This window comes from Tachypleus tridentatus, chromosome 3 (assembly GCF_004210375.1).
Source record: "Tachypleus tridentatus isolate NWPU-2018 chromosome 3, ASM421037v1, whole genome shotgun sequence".
Lineage (NCBI taxonomy): Eukaryota > Metazoa > Arthropoda > Merostomata > Xiphosura > Limulidae > Tachypleus > Tachypleus tridentatus.
In genome coordinates, this window is record NC_134827.1 from 93,372,784 (window position 1) to 93,390,492 (window position 17,709).

The 17,709-nt window shown below is 31.5% G+C and overlaps 1 protein-coding gene across 4 annotated transcripts in view; it reads right to left on the minus strand.

The window, feature by feature from the left end:
* LOC143247486 (uncharacterized) overlaps positions 1–16,120 on the minus strand; it is a 105,728-nt gene extending 89,608 nt beyond the window's left edge. For 2 of the 4 annotated variants that reach the window (XM_076495710.1, XM_076495714.1), the window contains exons 1-3: positions 15,842–16,117; positions 14,727–14,786; positions 9,243–9,522 (exon numbers count right to left, since the gene is read on the minus strand). In XM_076495710.1, the coding sequence (XP_076351825.1) occupies positions 9,243–9,434 (192 nt within the window). In that variant the 5' untranslated portion in view covers positions 9,435–9,522; positions 14,727–14,786; positions 15,842–16,117. Of the gene's footprint in view, positions 1–9,242; positions 9,523–14,726; positions 14,787–15,841 lie in introns of all 4 variants that reach the window. The other 2 variants (XM_076495711.1, XM_076495712.1) reach the window with 2 other exon arrangements.
* Between the last annotated feature and the right edge of the window lie 1,589 nt (positions 16,121–17,709).

The following is a 17,709-nucleotide window of genomic DNA, read 5'->3' on the forward strand; positions in this document are numbered from 1 at the left end:
TCAACACGAGTAGGTGAAATGAGCTATACAATATGGCAGATGTACCACCAAATGGTCAACATGTACTGAAGACAGAGGCACAAGTTTTCCAAATATAATTTTAATCATGCAATAAACTTACCAGTTGGCTGAGGAAATCAAAATTAGCTAAAGTAACGTCAAAAGCTATACGAACAGAAAGGAAGTAAATAGTTTTCAGGAATGCTATCAAACTTCTACATTTAGAACCATTAGCACTATTTAGACACAAGATAGGCTTACAAAACCAGTAGTTTTGCATCCAAAGCTACTGTTTAATAACTTTCATGTCCCACACAAAAAATGACATATTAAGCTTCATATTTATTATAATTAGTAACCAAAATATATGATCAATCCTGAAGTTCAAGAAAATAAAATAAAAAGAACATTAAATGTTTGAAAACAATGAAGAATAACACAAAAAAAATAACTGTGTAACTAGAAGCAAAGAAAGAAAAAAATACATCAACAGAACATGAAGCCATTTAAGAAGAGACCATACACATGACAACTTGTACCAGCATTAACATACTTTCCTTAAAATATGTGAAAAGCAGAAATTCTACAAATTTGTGATCCCACAAATAATCTTACCTCACATCCAGTAAATAGATATGAATGAAAAGAGAGAGATACCAATTCTGATTGTGATCATTGGTACTTAAAACAAATGTCTGAAACATTAGGGAAGGGGGAATCTAGACAAATCTGTGTAAAACTGTAACACAGCATTTCAAAAACCAAAAATTCAGTAATCAGTCCTAACAGCTATGTGTATACAACTAAGAATTAGTAGTGACCTTAAAGCCCAGCATTTTTCATGAGTCTGTGAAAATGCATCACAGAAAGCAATAACAGACAATTTGAATATTAACAATCTTTTAAAAGTATAATAATATATTTTATGTCCATAAAAATATTTTTAAATGTTTGAATGTAGCTTATTCATCTTGTTTTATTGGTTTGTATTGCACTAATCATAACTGAAAAAATGATATGTTCATAACACTAAATTTAATTAATTTTTTTGTCTAGAAACCTGCCTACTTCAAAACTCGTACACTAATGGGTGTAAACGTTTGAAAGTGAATATACTTTGTCAAGGAAATTTGTTTACAAGACCACTTTCGATAAAGCTCTTACATTCAAAGGAGTAAAGCCTCTAGAATATAAAATACATTTTGAAAAATTTCACCTGGACACACTCATTTAGGAGTTTGTAAGTTTATGAGCGATAAAATTTGTTAAAAATGAGGATACTTTCTTACTGAAGTTCAAACTGGAAGTTCAACACATGAGGATTGCTAAAGTTACAGGTTCACTTTCAAGACTGATTTTATTTAGTTAGCAACATTTAACTAGACACATACCTTTATGACAGCTTCAAAGTTAAAATAGGCTTAAATGCTTGAAATTAAAAGATTGTTCTTAGAAATTTTCCCACGGGCTTATTTTAAATTGAAGATAAAAATCTCTAATAATAAACTTGATGTAACATTTTATCTAAGACCCCATTTTGGTAATAATTTCTATTTACAAAAAAACTAAAATTACTGAAAATTCAAAACAATTTGTTGAATGATTTTTATTTCTTGATAATGAATTTTAATAAATTAATATTTCAAAGTAAAAAATCTTATTTATTTGTTTTTAGAATTTCATGAAAAGCTGCACGAGGGCTATCTGAGCTAGCCGTCCCTAATTTAGCAGTGTAAAACTAGAGGGAAGGCAGCTAGTCGTCACCATCCACTGCCAACTCTTGGACTACTTTTTTACCAATGAATAGTGAGATTGACATCACCTTATAATGCCCCCATGGCTGAAAGGGCAAACATGTTTAGTGTGATGGAGATTTGAACCCATGACCCTCAGATTATGAGTCAAGCACCTTGACTACTTAGTCATGTCAGACCTATCTATAATCAAAAATGAATAATCTGGGATGAAATATTTTCCAGAAATCATCCTTAATAATGTTTTAATAATCGAATAAGCCAAAACTAGAACTGGATAACTAGTGAAATTTACTAATCAATTAATCATTTGGTTCATTAATCAATTACATTTAACTTATCAACTCTGATAGTTTGAAATCATCAAAATTTGTATTAATCAGAAACGTCCTTTGATTAGTTGGAATATCATGACATTACCAGAGTTAATTATAATTTTGATTAATAAATTATTTTATTTGATAATAATCAATGTAATCAATGCTAAGAGATAATGAATTTTAACAACTGATTGAGTTGTTATAGACAAAACACCTAGCAATGACCATACTTTACTGACTTACATAGTTGGTGTCCCACTATAATGAAAAACTTCTGCAACTAATTAGGATTGGCTATACTTTGCTGAAATATTTTATCTATAGAAAAATCTACTGTTTAATTAATCCAAATTTTGACCTTAAGTAAATTTTTTGTGATAAGAGCATTTTTTTCAACACACACTGGAATGACAATTTTAGGCTTTAAAGATCAAAACCTCACAGAATGAATTTGTGTTAACAGTTAGCTATATCTGCATTACTTGGTGAATTTCTTGTTTTAACTGGTTCAGGTTTCAGTAAAAATGCTTTACATAAAAACATGTGATCAGAGACCCTCTAGGTTAAATGATCACAACAGATTACAAATCTACTTTGCCGACATAGTTATCTGGATATCTACCTTATGAAAACCTGTATGCTTAAATGATTGAAACCTCCAAACAGTTTCCATCAACAGAGGTTATAATTTGAGGTATACTTTCATAATATCTTCTAGTCGTTAACCTATTCACACAAGGTTAGTCCAATGGATCAACCCTATATCAGTGATGTTATACATAGTAATGTTTACTATAGTTATAAGTTTATTAAGAGTATTTTCAAGAAATTAGACAAGCTTATAGTAAAGAAAATGTATTTTTATTTTTTTTTAAAATGGCTGAAAATTTATGAAAACTTTAATAAGTCAGTCTGAGTTTGGGGTATTTTTCACGTTAATAGCAAAAGTACTCATTTTTATTTTACAGTTTCACATTTTATTTACATAACTTCCAGAATCTCCTAAATTAATGTCAGTTTTATTTCTAAAACATTACATTTTGTAATTTTCTCAGCTCTAAAATTACATTACAAAATCATCAGTGAAACAAAATGTTAAAAAATATGAAGAAAATGTCAACACTAAGTGTTTTTTTAATGCATCATTATTTTTTCTCAATATGTTGATTAACCACAAAATAATTCAAGCACCTTTCAAATACATTCATTTTAGAACATCAAAAATTCATCACACACTAGAATGCAAGGTTCCGAAACTTCTGTATTTCATCTGGATTTCTAACTAAACTATGAAATAGGTTTAAAAACTTGCACTACTATTAGGAACTACCACCTTTGACTGCCAAAGCTAAACAAACAAGTTTTCAGATTCATGCACATTACAAAATGCTTTTTTCTATAAGGAATGTCTATCAAACATGTAAACATGACCTAGACAATTAGCTCAAAATGCATGAAAACATGGAAAGAGCTAATCTAACGAGTTTGATATCTCAGCAAACTGAGGTGGTAGGAGATTCATATTTTATATTCTTGCCTGTCATTACATATGTGTTTCTAATTGGTTTTAAGCCTCGGCATCTTATGTTTAATGTTATAAAACTTTGCAAAGGAAAAATCAAATTGCAGAGGTATCACATGATACAGGAAAGTAAAGACGGAGATTTTATAAATATTTCCTTTGAAATTCAAATCAAAACTAAGTATTCGTTGGATAAATGAGATTGTTTAGTATAAAAGTCATTTTTTATTTTATTTAGTAATTTAATATTTAATACTTAGTTTTCATAATAAGTGTTAAAAGTTGATTATTCTAAAAGTGAGAGTTACGACAAGTTTTGTTACATAACTCGGTATGAGTTGTATATTGTGTATACAGTTTACTTATAGTACTTGGCTTTATGTTGTTGACATCATCGTACTTAAAGTTTGAGTTTTTACATTGTGTGTAATATTGTTATCACCATAGGGCCAGAAAGTTCTAGGCCTCATTCAGAATATTTATAAATAGACATTCAATGATATAGAAAAAAAGAAAAAGAAAAACAAGTGAGAGATAATTAAACTGATCTACTAGACTGGATGATTGGAATTTCAACAATGGTGGGTGATTAATAAAGTTGTTAATAAAAAAGTTCAGTCAGAAAACATTATGTTAGTGAAAGTGCAGTTAGACTGGGTTATTTTTAGTTTAGCTGTAACATGCAATATTTGAAGTGAGTTTCACAGTTTAATTGAGATAACAAGCACAGTATAATATGTCTTGTCAAAGAGTGTTTTGAAGTAATTGAACCTTCCTGCGTGGATGTTCGACAAAAAAGAGAATTATTTAAAGCTCTGGATATAGCTGTAGTAACCCACTGGGTAATATAAAAGAATCTATCGTAAATTGTGCAGTAAAAAACAGAGTAGAGAAAATAATTTATCTTGTCCATTATGTTCTAAAGTAACTGTACTAGCCTGTTTGGACTTTTAACAAGAAAACAGAATCATTTAGATGCAACTATGATATCCAATAGCATAAAGAATTTTGCTACACATGTTTGACTTGTTTTCAATATATTATTTTAAAATAAGTGGATTCTGTGCTGTCCATTTATTGTTCAAATTTACTGTCAACAAGTCACAGACACCTACTGTAAAATAAACAAACTGATGTACATAAACCCTGACAGCATTAAAACTTGGATTATAATCTACATTCGATTCCAAGTTTATTGATATAATTAATAGTAATAGTTTTTAATTGAATTTTACGTATAATTTTGTAAAAGGTCACAGTGCACTTAAGTTTAAAAGATCAAACTTCTGATAACAAAAGTATACTTGCTGATAGGTTTCTGGTGACATTCCTAGAGAGGAGATCCTAAATTTAAAGGGATATACCTCTAAAATATCCTTTAATACTGAAACTAAAATTTCACCACTTTTAAAAAATAAGAACATATCTACTACCTTTCATGATGCATGATTAAACTTTCTGACATTACAAAAATGTTAACATTTTGCTAACTTGTATTTTTGGTAAATGCTTACTTCTCTACACACAAAGTTGTGCTAGTAGATGAAGAAATCATCATGTAACATCAGCTCTCTGTCAATAGCAGAGTGACACATCTTCCACACACAGTAGATCCCCATAAGCAATTTCATTCAAAATTAAATTCATTTAGACAGAGCAGGAATAGTGTGCACTGATAGTGGAGAGGAAGAGTGGGAAATTGTGCAGAGGTATATCAGAAATACATTTTCAAGTTAAAATATGTTAACTTCCAAATCAATAGGCTTACATCTTTTTGTATAGTAGCTAGAATCCCACATTCATGTGGTGGAGGGCCTGATGCAATAATAAAAAAAACCTAATTGAATTCCCTTCAAAGAAGGCAACAGTGGGGGTTTGCATTCATGCAGGACATACTACTCATCTAGATGGAAGCATAAAGACCAAACATTTGTATACAACAGGTCAGTTGAAAATGAGGAATAGTGTGATTAAGCCAATGAAATGAACAGACCAAATGACTTTTTAAGTGTTCTGCTGTACGATTGATTCAACTCATGTATAGGAATGAGACCCAGCTTCCTTCCTGACACAAAAGAATATTTTACCCAGTTTAGCAGGTTAAACCATTGGAAATTAGCAATATCATATAGCAGAAGGTGGTGTGCACTATATTATTAACATGGACATCCCTGCCCTACTTCCCACTGCATTGTGACACCCATGTGGACTCTCGCAAGAGGAACTGCACAATCTGTGAGAAATTTTCCAAGTTAATCACACTAGTGGTTAGGAAATGGTAACTGTAAGGGTCTATGGGTCTTCCATGCTCCACTACGTGAGAAGGGGAAGAAATTTGATTTGCGGAGACAAATAAGTAAGTATAACACAGATCTTATCAGATCTATCTACTGCAAAGGTCAGTTACTGGAGAATATGCAATGGGTTCCACAAAACATTATAATCCATAAAATGTACAGCGTGAAATAGACAATGGAATAAGTGTATATTCCTAACTCGATGTGGGTTAGAAAACTAACTATATCCTGGGTGTCAACACCAGTTACTAAATGGGTTCTGAGAAGGAAAGAGGAGCACATTATAAAGAGGTAAGGAAATGAAAGTGGCACTTACCTGTTAAAGACAGTAAGTAGACTAGAAAATGGCAACTGGAAGGAATCAATATCCTTAAAATGATGCAGATGCAACTGTTTTTTGTTCAGAGAGCAGAAATTTAATGGAAAAGAAAGATCCTTCTAGGATCTCTTTCAAGGGTTGTCAAAAATCCAAGGCTAGAAAATGAGACACATGACATGTTTGAGATGAGATGTGATACAGACTGCAAGCAATTCCAACCAGGGAAGAATATACGATCTGGATGAATTGATGCATAGAGGGGAAAATGTCTTGCAAAGAAAATAGATCCCATGGCAAGAACGAATGATTGTTGGAGCCCCAAAATGGAGGTGTGCATGCCAAGTAACATCTGCTGGTAAAAACTAGACACAAAAGGCAATCAGGATCAGTACAAGTATGGAGGGCCAAGATCAATTGAAAAGATACAACCTCCCTCCTGAGCTGACCAAATCTTAGGAAGAAATAAGCAGTCAGGGAATAAAATCAAGAAAGCTCTGGATAAAAATAGGGAAGACATCAGAGACATAAAGATCAGATGTGTGACAATAACTAGCAAGAAAGATAGGAAAATAGGATTTAAGAAGAGAGATGGTATAAGATGTTAGTGGCCAAGAGTTCAAACAGGATTTGGGTATGAGCATGAGAAACATATAAATACTCTAGTTTAGCAAAGAAAATAGACAATAAAGTAGGAAAAACTGAAACAAAGTGGAAAGAACAGGAAAAGGAAGTTTAAAGCCATATAAAGAATGATAAAAAGCAGTTGGTCAACCTATAACCTGTGATGGCAGAAACCAGCAATCCTTGGCTAAGCAACTAAGTAAAGAAGACCAAAAGATAAGCAAACAGTAGAATGGCCTGCTTGTAATAAGCAGCAAGTGAACCACCAGCAAAATGCATCACTTTCATTGATAAAACAAAAGGAAAAAAACAAGTGATAAAAACAGGATAACTAAAAGGCTGCATGGTCTGAGAAACAAAACAAGCAAGCAAAAGACTGCACAAATCTTACACTTGAAAAAAAAATAAGGATGGTATTTTTTGGAAAGAGAGAGAGAAAGAGAGATGAGGTAAAAGTAAAGTAATAAAGACAGAGCAGAAAAAGAGGTACCTTGGACTCCAGTCAGTAAAAAAGAAACTAAGACTGAGATGGCCAAAACTATGCTACCATCAGGACTCGACACAAGTGTGTTGCAAACTAATACCAAGAACCATGGGAGAAGATCAAAAGGAGGGTGTACATACAGAAAGAGATGAAAGCAATCCTGGTTGAAAGCACCCACAACCTCAGTTGCTGAGCAAGGTACCAGAGACCTAAAGAGGGAACTTTGAAATTGAGAGGAATGCCAAAGACATCCATAACTGGCATGCCCATCTGCAAAAAATCCAACAAAATATCTAAGGATGGAGTGACCACACCACAGGACAAATCCTGTCTGGTTGTAATTATCAATCTACCACCAAATTCAAAGCTCCCAAAATATATGACAGGCTCTCAAATAAACTTAATGTGAGTGGGTCCAAAAGAGAAGTCCATTATGCAGAAGTAAAAATCCTTGGAGCATGTCCCATCCTGACAATTGATATATGAAATAAATGTAGAATTGTTGGTATGGATCATAAACCAAATAATCAACAAGATGAGGTAGAAACTAGGAACATGCCTAATGAACAACTGAGAGTTCCAAAACACTATTATGAAAGATATGTTCCAGAGAAGACCAAACCCCTGAGGCCATGTATTTATCCTGAGACATGTTCCAACCCATAACAGATGTACTGGTGAAGAGATGGAAATTCAAAGAGATAAAAGTTGGAAACCAACTGCAGCATCAGCATAATTCAGGTACTTCAACAGGTTCTCAAAAAGAGACAGCAGCAGCATCACAAGAGAGGACAAAGTATCATGAGATATTTTCTATTTGCCACCCAAATTCTAGAGTGACAGTATGTTCCAAAGATGCAACAGTCAAAATGATTAAGTGTTCTATGTCCCATGGATGAATGACAAAAGTCTGAACTTTTTCTTTACCATGTAATTCATGAACAAAAATATTCACCCTTTCATTTCTACACAGCTTCAAGGAGTTTCACCTATAAACAGTGCACCTGTCCATTTTTAAGTTTTTTCTGCCTGTCCCAAAGAATAGCTTTATTTTTGTTAAAAGATTACTATGCCTTTGGGGTATCTTTTTTGATTTTCAAGCATTTCCCTTGTCCTTTTCTGCTTAACTTTTGTAGAAGCTTGGTTGCCATCCTTTTATGATGTCACATCATGTGGTTTTTAATAGTAGAAAAAAATTATATACCATGTTTAAATATGATTGGATAGACTAAAAATTAGGCTTTTAATGTTACAGTAAAGAAAGTGGTTTAAACAATTGTTTCTAATCATATCTCCTCTGGCGTTGAGCAATGGCATTTAATGAATAATTCTGAAGACTGATGAACAAAGGACGGAGAAGAGATTTAAAATGTTCTTTCCCAAAAGTGTGTTAAATTTTATCCGGTTGAAAGATACAGAAATTTTCTCTAATTAGAAGACACTATAGAAGCTTAGTAAGATTTATTGATTATACTGTGTGATAGCAAAATATTCTGATGACACAAATACTTGTTTGTTAACAACTGTTTTTATGCTTATCCTATTGAAATAATTTATGCATGTAAATTGACTATCTGGCTACTTAATTATTTCTTATTGTAATCATGATACATTTTAAATAAAATATTATTACTGTTATCAGTGACAATAAAAAGTATTTTAATTTTCTGAATACCAGTTTATCTGTTTTATGAACGATTGATTAAGGTTTACTTCATCCTTAAAAAAAATAAAAAGTGATCATGTGGTCATTTTAACATTAGAGAAAATGTTAAAATTATCTCTAACAAACTGTTACAAAAGTTTCTACACAAATAATTTCTTTAGATTTTTTTTTTAACAAACTGCACAAATTTCAACCACTATAAGGTATCTAGCAAGTTAAAGGGCATATGCCTTACAGGCAGTGTACAAATTATCAGTACCTGAGGTTGCAAGGATCTTGACTTTTCATGCTTGAGACTCTCTGTCGTGTGAATCAAATCACCAAACAACCTTTCCACAAGATAGACAGATTCCAGGCCAAGAGGATGATGATAACCCATCTGGTCAAGTCTCTTCCTCAGAATGGAATATTTGTGTTCTGTGGCAGATGGGTTATTTGACAAGGAAGTCATGTTAGTCAATAATCAATAAACACTGCTATCTTCCCTTACTTCCACAAAGTCTGCATCATAGTTAAACGTTAACACATGGGGTCTTCATCTGTAAAAGATGTTTTTAATCATGAGGGTTTAAAAACAATAATATAGACTTAAAAAGATATTATATTGCTAACTTTAAAATCTTTTTCTTTACTCAAAAATGCATTATTTTTAAATTTATTTGATAATACTAAAAATAAGAAGAACTTCAAAATAATTTGACAAAATACTAACTACATTATGCTAAAATATAGGCTGGCCAAAGTATTTAAAACATAAAAAAAGAATGGAAATACTAACTGCACAGGCCAGTATAATTGGCTAACAGTTCCTTTTTAGTTCACAATAATCATAGGTTACAAGTGAACTACAAGGCCACCACTAACACTGACCAACATATTATTTAAAATAAAATTAACAAAAAAGGCTTCTTCTACATAGAAGTAATAACCAAACTGACAGTAAGCAGTATAGCCTCTATACTATCATAAAATAATCTGATGAAAAATTTGCCATCTTAACAGTATGAGTTCAGTAAAGCCATTGTCAGAGATTAGAAAATTTTCTTTTTTTCACAAAGTTACACGATTTTGTTTATAGAGTAGGATAAAGCTTCTGATACCTTAAAGCCATATCTTAAGGGCTATAGGACACAATACTAATTATTTAAAAAAGATGGGCTAGACTACAATTAGAAGTTGTTTTGGGTTTTTTTCCCCTAATAGTGTGCTTAGCTTATGGAATGAGCTGTAAACAACAGTAACAGATATCAGAACATTATGGGAGTTTCAAAGAAATCAAGAATTTCTGGAAAAATAAATGGTGAGTTTAATTTTTTTTTTTTTTAACTTTTCTTCTTGGGAACATTCTTGAATAATCAAATGGTCCCTTGTTGCCTATAAGTTACTATATACACACACATATACATACATACATAAACAGCTGAACTACACTATCGTTTCATCTTTTCTCTATGTATTAAAATTTACAAGATTGTGATGTTATCTTTGTAACCAATGATGAACCCTTACAACAGTGTTGAGAGAGTTTACCCTTTATTGCAAAATTGTAAAATGTTTCTGGAATTCTTTATAACCAACACAATTAAAATAAATATCTAATTAAAATGAATTATTTAAAAATAAAGGTTTCAGATGTCATTTTTACTTATAAATACTCATTCCAGTGCCTTTAAGAATAAGCACGGAGGGAGGAAGTGAGAAAAAAGTAACAGCATTTAAATGTATTCAACACAATAAAATCTTTCTTATTATCAATTTTTAAAATCACCAGAAAAATGGGATTCCAGCCCAAAATGTTGTGAACATTAAAACATCTATTTAACATTAGTTATTTTAAATGATATAAGTTCTTTACACTTTTTCTATTTATTTCATTGTAACACAGAAGCTTTTTATGTGGATTTCTTACCAACAAATCCCTCAGGTGTGAAATGTTTATACATATTTTAATATGTTTGTCCTACATCAAACAGTTTTGGCCACCTACATCACATCACTATATTTGTATTATTGTCCAACTATGCAGTGGACAGCTGAATATGGCTAATAGAATTTTGAAAATAACACAGGCCTGCAAATCTAAACTTCATTTATAAAAGTTTTGTTTTTCATAATGGATTTTCAATAAATTAACCAAACAAATTTCAAAAATAATGTTAATTTTTTTCTATAATGTGAAGATTTTTTTTACAAACTGGGAAGATAATTTATTTAGATCAAATTATTATAACTGAAGAAATGAGAATAACAGTGACATCACAAATATGCATTCTGATTCATCTTGAAGGTTTGGTTAAGAAATTCCCCTTTTAATTTGTATGTTGTAATTTTGCATGTTACATGAGCAAAACCAGCAGTCATTACTGTGGTTTCTAGACTCATGCCAGATCACTATAATTCCAGAAGGTAAAGACTCTTTCTTACTTTTACTTTCTTTGACACAACCAGTTCAAGTTTCATGTGGAGCCCATGATTTATCTTGGTCCCCAAGTTTTTTCCCAAAATATGCATAATACATTTGTTTGCCAAATTCTATAAAATTTTGCCTTTGTTTCTTTACAACAAATTTATCATTAACATAACAGAATATGTTTGAGAAATTTACATAACCTCTTATCACCATAGCAATGAATAAATAACACTGTAAAGAAAAACAAAAGTCAAAGTACACAAATGAACAAATACTATCCATAAATGTCACATCATGCAGCCTGTTAACCATTTATGTACAAGTGGCATGTTTCTTGTTGGTTCTAGAATGACTGATAAAACTTGCATCATGACTGGTCTAGAGAAATCTTGAGCCAGTGGTTTTCAACATTTTAAACATAACAAAATGTGGCCCAATTCCAATGAAAATGACATTTTGTAAAAATTGGTACATAATGAACAAAAGTGGATGTCATATTTAGATTCAGTATACACAAATTACTGTACAACATAAAAAATATTTCAAAACAATAAAACCATTGCAGGCCTGCATAATTTATAGTTTTTTAGTAAAAATTAAATGTTAGTAGTCCTTTAAAGTACCCAATTGTGAGACAAGTAAAAATTTAACCCATCTTCCATTTCTTTTAGGAAATAGAAGATTCACCTTTTGAACTTGTAAAATGCTGATCCTCTACTGTTGCCAATATTACACCCACCTCGCATTTTAGCAAAATTATCATATGATGTTTATAAAATGTATAAATTTGGAAGTTCATTCAGAAAATGCACATTTCAATCATTAATATGATACATTCACAGCACCAAAGTCATCTTATAAGGATGCACTGCAGAAACTTCCCAGTCATAGTAGCATCCAATCACATTGGCTAAAATTACACGTTAATAAACGAAATGATAAATGTAAATATATTTAGAAGTAAATAACAATAATTAAATATATAACTCCATAAGTCCTAAAATAAGACTGTGGAATCAGTACAATGAGAAACTAGAATCCACAAGGCAGAAGACATATCAACGTGAAAGTGAGTAAAAGAAAAGGCTTATCTGGTTCATTTTTGGCTGCACAGTATTTCATGCAAAGGAGTTTAGCTGAAAATAATAGTATTGTAGCAAGATGTGGAAATAAAATAAACACTTCAAGGAAGAAAAAACAAATTAAAAAGTAGTTGTTATGAGATAAACCAGAGCAAAAGATACACCAGTTGGAGAAGAATTCTTAAATTAACCAAATAGAATAGAAAACCAAAAAGAAGCTAAGAGAAAATATTTTCCCTCCTTAGTTATCCACGTATATAAAAAAAAATATACATTCTTTAAAATGTTGTAAGCAGAACCACATTTCTTCAACTTTTATGCTATATGTACTTCAAAGTATTGTACATTTCACTATACTTCCTTCATTAAATAAATCATCCAATACAATAGAACATTTTTTTGTAAATGGAAAATGTATTTCTAATAATATTTGCTTCTGCTTGCACTAAAGCTATTACTCAACCTGCTGGGGTTTCCTTCCTTTGCCACTCTTATCCTTAGTCTGATTCTTTCTTGCTGGCTCTAGTCTTTTATTCTCCATTTAATTGCTCTTGGATAAATTTGTCTCATGATGCTCTCCACCTACGTAAAAGAAGCCCTTTTATCCTGGTAATGCATAAAATCATCTCATTCAGATATCATCTCTCTCTCTCTCTTTTTTTTTTTTTTTTTGAGAGTAACCCAATCTGCAGTCTCTAACATTGGCTCTTAGTGGGGTGGAAGAAAATGTTAACTTCCAAAACATACTTATCACCTGTCACACTACAACTAGAATCCTACATTGGTAAAGTGGAGTGGCCATCTGCATAGATCATAGGCATACCAATATAAGATTAGCATCCTAGTGGGGGAACTGCACTACATCCAGAACAGATATGCATTCACTCAGAAGATAATTCATGCACCACAGGTCAAATTTGACATGATCCATCACCACAACTGGCCAAGACCCAACTAGGTAGCTGAGGTTTCACTGTTCAGGACTGGAATTATAGGATCTTGGTTCCTAAATCCCATGTTGGTGGCTGGGGCATTTCGACCACAATATACATACCACAGCTGTAAGACTCACATCATGCCTAAGAGAAAACAATTTCACCTGTTGCTTTTTAAGTAAGAGTAATGCAAGATATTTATATTGTTTTGAATGACAATGTACGAGTAGGAGAAATTATTATAAGTATATGAAATTCACAAACAGTAATTTAAACATAACATCTATGAAACTGGTGTATCTATTAGTTGCTTGTAACAGAACATTTTCAGTAATGTAGGTTGAAATATTTATGATAGAACTGTTTCGGAAGTTTCTTAACACTGTTTCAGTACAAGCAGCTTAACCCTATCATGATGGATCACAATATTATTGGATTTGTTAACTTGTATTCAAATTTTTATTGAACTATTATTTTATGAATCTACATTAGTAAGTGTGGTATCAAACTGTAGATTATAGTTCAAATTTTAGTGTTATATATTAATTAAATTATTAATTAAGTAAATATTAAAAGAATACACTTAAATATCAATTTTTGTATGCAATGTGATACATTGAATGCAGGACTAGTTCAGATTAAATGTTTATGATGTCAAAGTACTAAGTCTATAGTTTGTATATGAATTAAAAACTCAAATTAACAATATTAACAACCTAGAATATAAAATAAGAACCTCGTGTCTTTTTTATTTTTTGAGATATGACTTATGTACTGAATCAAACATAATGGCCCCACTTAATGTAAATATTTAATTTGTATATATTATACTGAGACCATCATGAAAGGGTTAAGATGCAAGCAAATGCAGGTTACGAGGGTACTAGAGAGATGCAGAAAATAGTACCCAAATAGTGAAACTTTGTAATTCTCACCATTTGTTTAATTATACATCATACTTTGTGTCAGTTTTCAATGCATATAATATTATGTAGTGAATGAAAAGTTTGCAGAAAAGTTACGTTTCCCAAAGAAACTGTAATGTGCCTTGAAGGCACTGTTGACTTGTGTAAAGACGATTAAATGGTATAGAATAAGAAAGAAAATAAAACATTAAAAGTTAACTATGTATGAATAGGAAAGGTCTGATGTTATGGGTTTAAAAAAGGATAATATTTTGAAGATATTCTATAAAAAGTTAAAAGGTATATATTTTGTTCATATTTTCTAATTATTTCATTGCATTGTACACTGATGATAATAGCTGGAGTAAATGATATGGTACAGAAAATTAAAAATACAGTATAAATATTTACCTTGAAAATGTCAGATATTCTTTTAGGAGGTTCCCAAGATTATGCAAATGAAGGAAGAAACTATAAGACAAAAAATTATTTTTATACTTAAAAATTGCCTTGCACTCATTTTGTTAATAGTTAGAATGGAAGTACAAAACACAACATATTTTTACTAAAAACACTTCATTAAAATAATGTTACTCTTTGAGTTCAAGACCATTAAGAAACTACAGCAGGTGCACAACATTATTTATGAGTATATGTAACTAAAATCAAGAAAAGTCCAGCTATTTATAAAAGCCAGTGTTAAAAGTAGGATTTGAGATCATATTTATACATGTCTCATCAAGTTTGTTCTAAAAAAACATATAGTTTTACATGTTTTTCTGTTATCTAATAAATTACATAACAAATTAAAAACATTTTCAAGAGTGCCACTTGTTTTGTCCACCCTCTGTAAGTTCTTTACTGACAGGTGCATTGTTCCTAACAAGTCACTTCAAACTTCAATAGCTAATCTACAATCCTCCAATGTCTCACCACTTTTAATGTATTTATTAGCCTGAACAGGTGATACTTTATTTTCTTGAAGTTATAAATATAAGCTTATGAAATGATTAACTTCGAAGCTATTGAGTACCACTATCAGCTTTTAGATAATATATATAGTATATGAATGTGAAAAACTACATTTAACTTGTTCGTGGTCTGTTTTTACTGTTTGTAGTGTATGACCTTGTGTGACTATCTGTTCTTAAAAAAAACTGTGCCCATAAACAGTACTCACACAAGCTGTCATACTCTCATTATCCCCCAGATCTGTACTATTTATTATGCATATCATTATTACTAATTATAAAAATTCATTCACTGACAAGAATAAATTTTACTTAGGTTTACCAGACTTTGAAATTATATCATCAAAGAAGCTCATGTTAATACATTCATTATAATTGCATGTCACTATCAGTTTCTTCCTCATAACAGCACAAGCTGAAGTTATAGACCACAAGTACTGTAGGGCTCTAGAAATAAGTTATTTCAAAATTCGGCCTAAAATTCTCTGAGTAAAAGGTATCTAAACAAGTAATAGTACAGCAGAAGTAGTGTTAATATTATAACTGTAATCTTACCTTACTTTTTAATGTTTAAAGATGTTTTGAATTAACGAATTACAGCTTAAAATGTTGTACAAAAAAAAGTACATATCGTACCAGTGTGTGATGTTTTATAAAAGATATGTTTTTAACTTTTAAAACTATGTAACGGTTTTAATTTTGGTATACGATAAGTTCAACAAGAATTTCAAAATATAATAAATCCAATCATAACTTCAAACTAATAAAATGAAACATTAAGGATACCGCCCAGAAGAAGCTGCATTAACGCCACCATCTGTAAGTAAAAACTTCAATTTTAAATATTTTAAAAATAATATATAAGAATAAAACAAGAACCTGAAAGTTTTCCTGAAGAAGAAATATTTACCTTCGGAAAGCGTTTCTATATGTAATGTTTTTTGTGAATAAATTATCTATTTTGTCTTATGTGGTCAGTGATGACGAAAAAAACTCACTTCTAGAAAAAAATATATGTGTAAAAACGCAGTGGCAGCGCCAGGATATTTTCGTTGGGGGAAGGGGGGGAGGTTGAGGTAAACTGTGGTGGGGCTTCCCAAAATGCCATCAATATGAAGTATAGATGGTAAATTATAATAATGTAAATACCAAGGTACATTTCAGAAAGGTGTGCTATTTTGAACTGCGTTTTCAATGCAATTTTCATTGGTTTGTTTGTTTGTTTGTTTTTGAATTTCGCACAAAGCTACTCGAGGGCTATCTGTGCTAGCCGTCCCTAATTTAGCAGTGTAAGACTAGAGGGAAGGCAGCTAGTCATCACCACCCACCGCCAACTCTTGGGCTACTCTTTTACCAACGAATAGTGGGATTGATCGTAACATTATAACGCCCCCACAGCTGAAAGGGCGATCATGTTTGGCGCGACGGGGATGCGAACCCGCGACCCTCAGATTACGAGTCGCACGCCTTAACACGCTTGACCAATTTTCATTGGAAACTCATACTTTGATTAATAATTCATTATCACAAATTAGAAATGATCTGTTTATGAAAATATGTGTATATGTAAAAGAGGAAGCTCACCTAAATTCCACCCAAGGTAATACATGATAATAAAGAAAACCAAGATTAGCTTAGATTGAACATTTAATATACCATTAAGAGTAAAGCTACAAATCAAAAGAAATATGACATAAAGACATAGTTTACATAGCAGAAACTAATTATCCCATGTGAAGTTAATACACTGAGGAAAAGTAAGGTCACTATCAGGCTAACTATCTTTCATCTTAATGAAGACGTTGAATTCCACAGATCTATGTCTCTTTGATGTTATTGTTAAGCAACAACGACGATTGTGTTTTCTATATTTTATGAATATATGTAGGTAACAATATTGGGGGCTGAGGGGGGCTTAAGCCCCCCCCCCCATAGCGCCGCCTCTGTAAAAACGGCTGGTTTGGGTTGAGAAGTTTTTTTTATGCAGAGGATGTCCTCTGCATAAAAATTTTTCTCAACCCAAACAAGCCGTTTCTACATATATATTTGTCTTATGTGATGTTCTAGTGTTACCAATCTGTGACAAAAGTAATACATGATTAGATTTAGATTAATCTAACAGTTTATGAAAATTATGATATATCTAAGCCTTATTTTTTGAATAGTGTGCAAGTACCAAAAGATCGGATATTAACTAACATTACTCTTTTTTACAAGAAAGGTGATAAAAATTGCTTCCAGTCTTACATTAAGTGTGGAAAAAGTTTTGAAAGGTATGATGAAAGATACTTTGGAAAATCATTATGTGTTTACAAAGGGAAAATTTTACCTGACAAATATTTTGTCATTCTTTGAAATTTTGCGCGAAATAAAAAAACCCAACCGAATCGTCAGCTATGGAATACCGATAGTTGAAAATATGT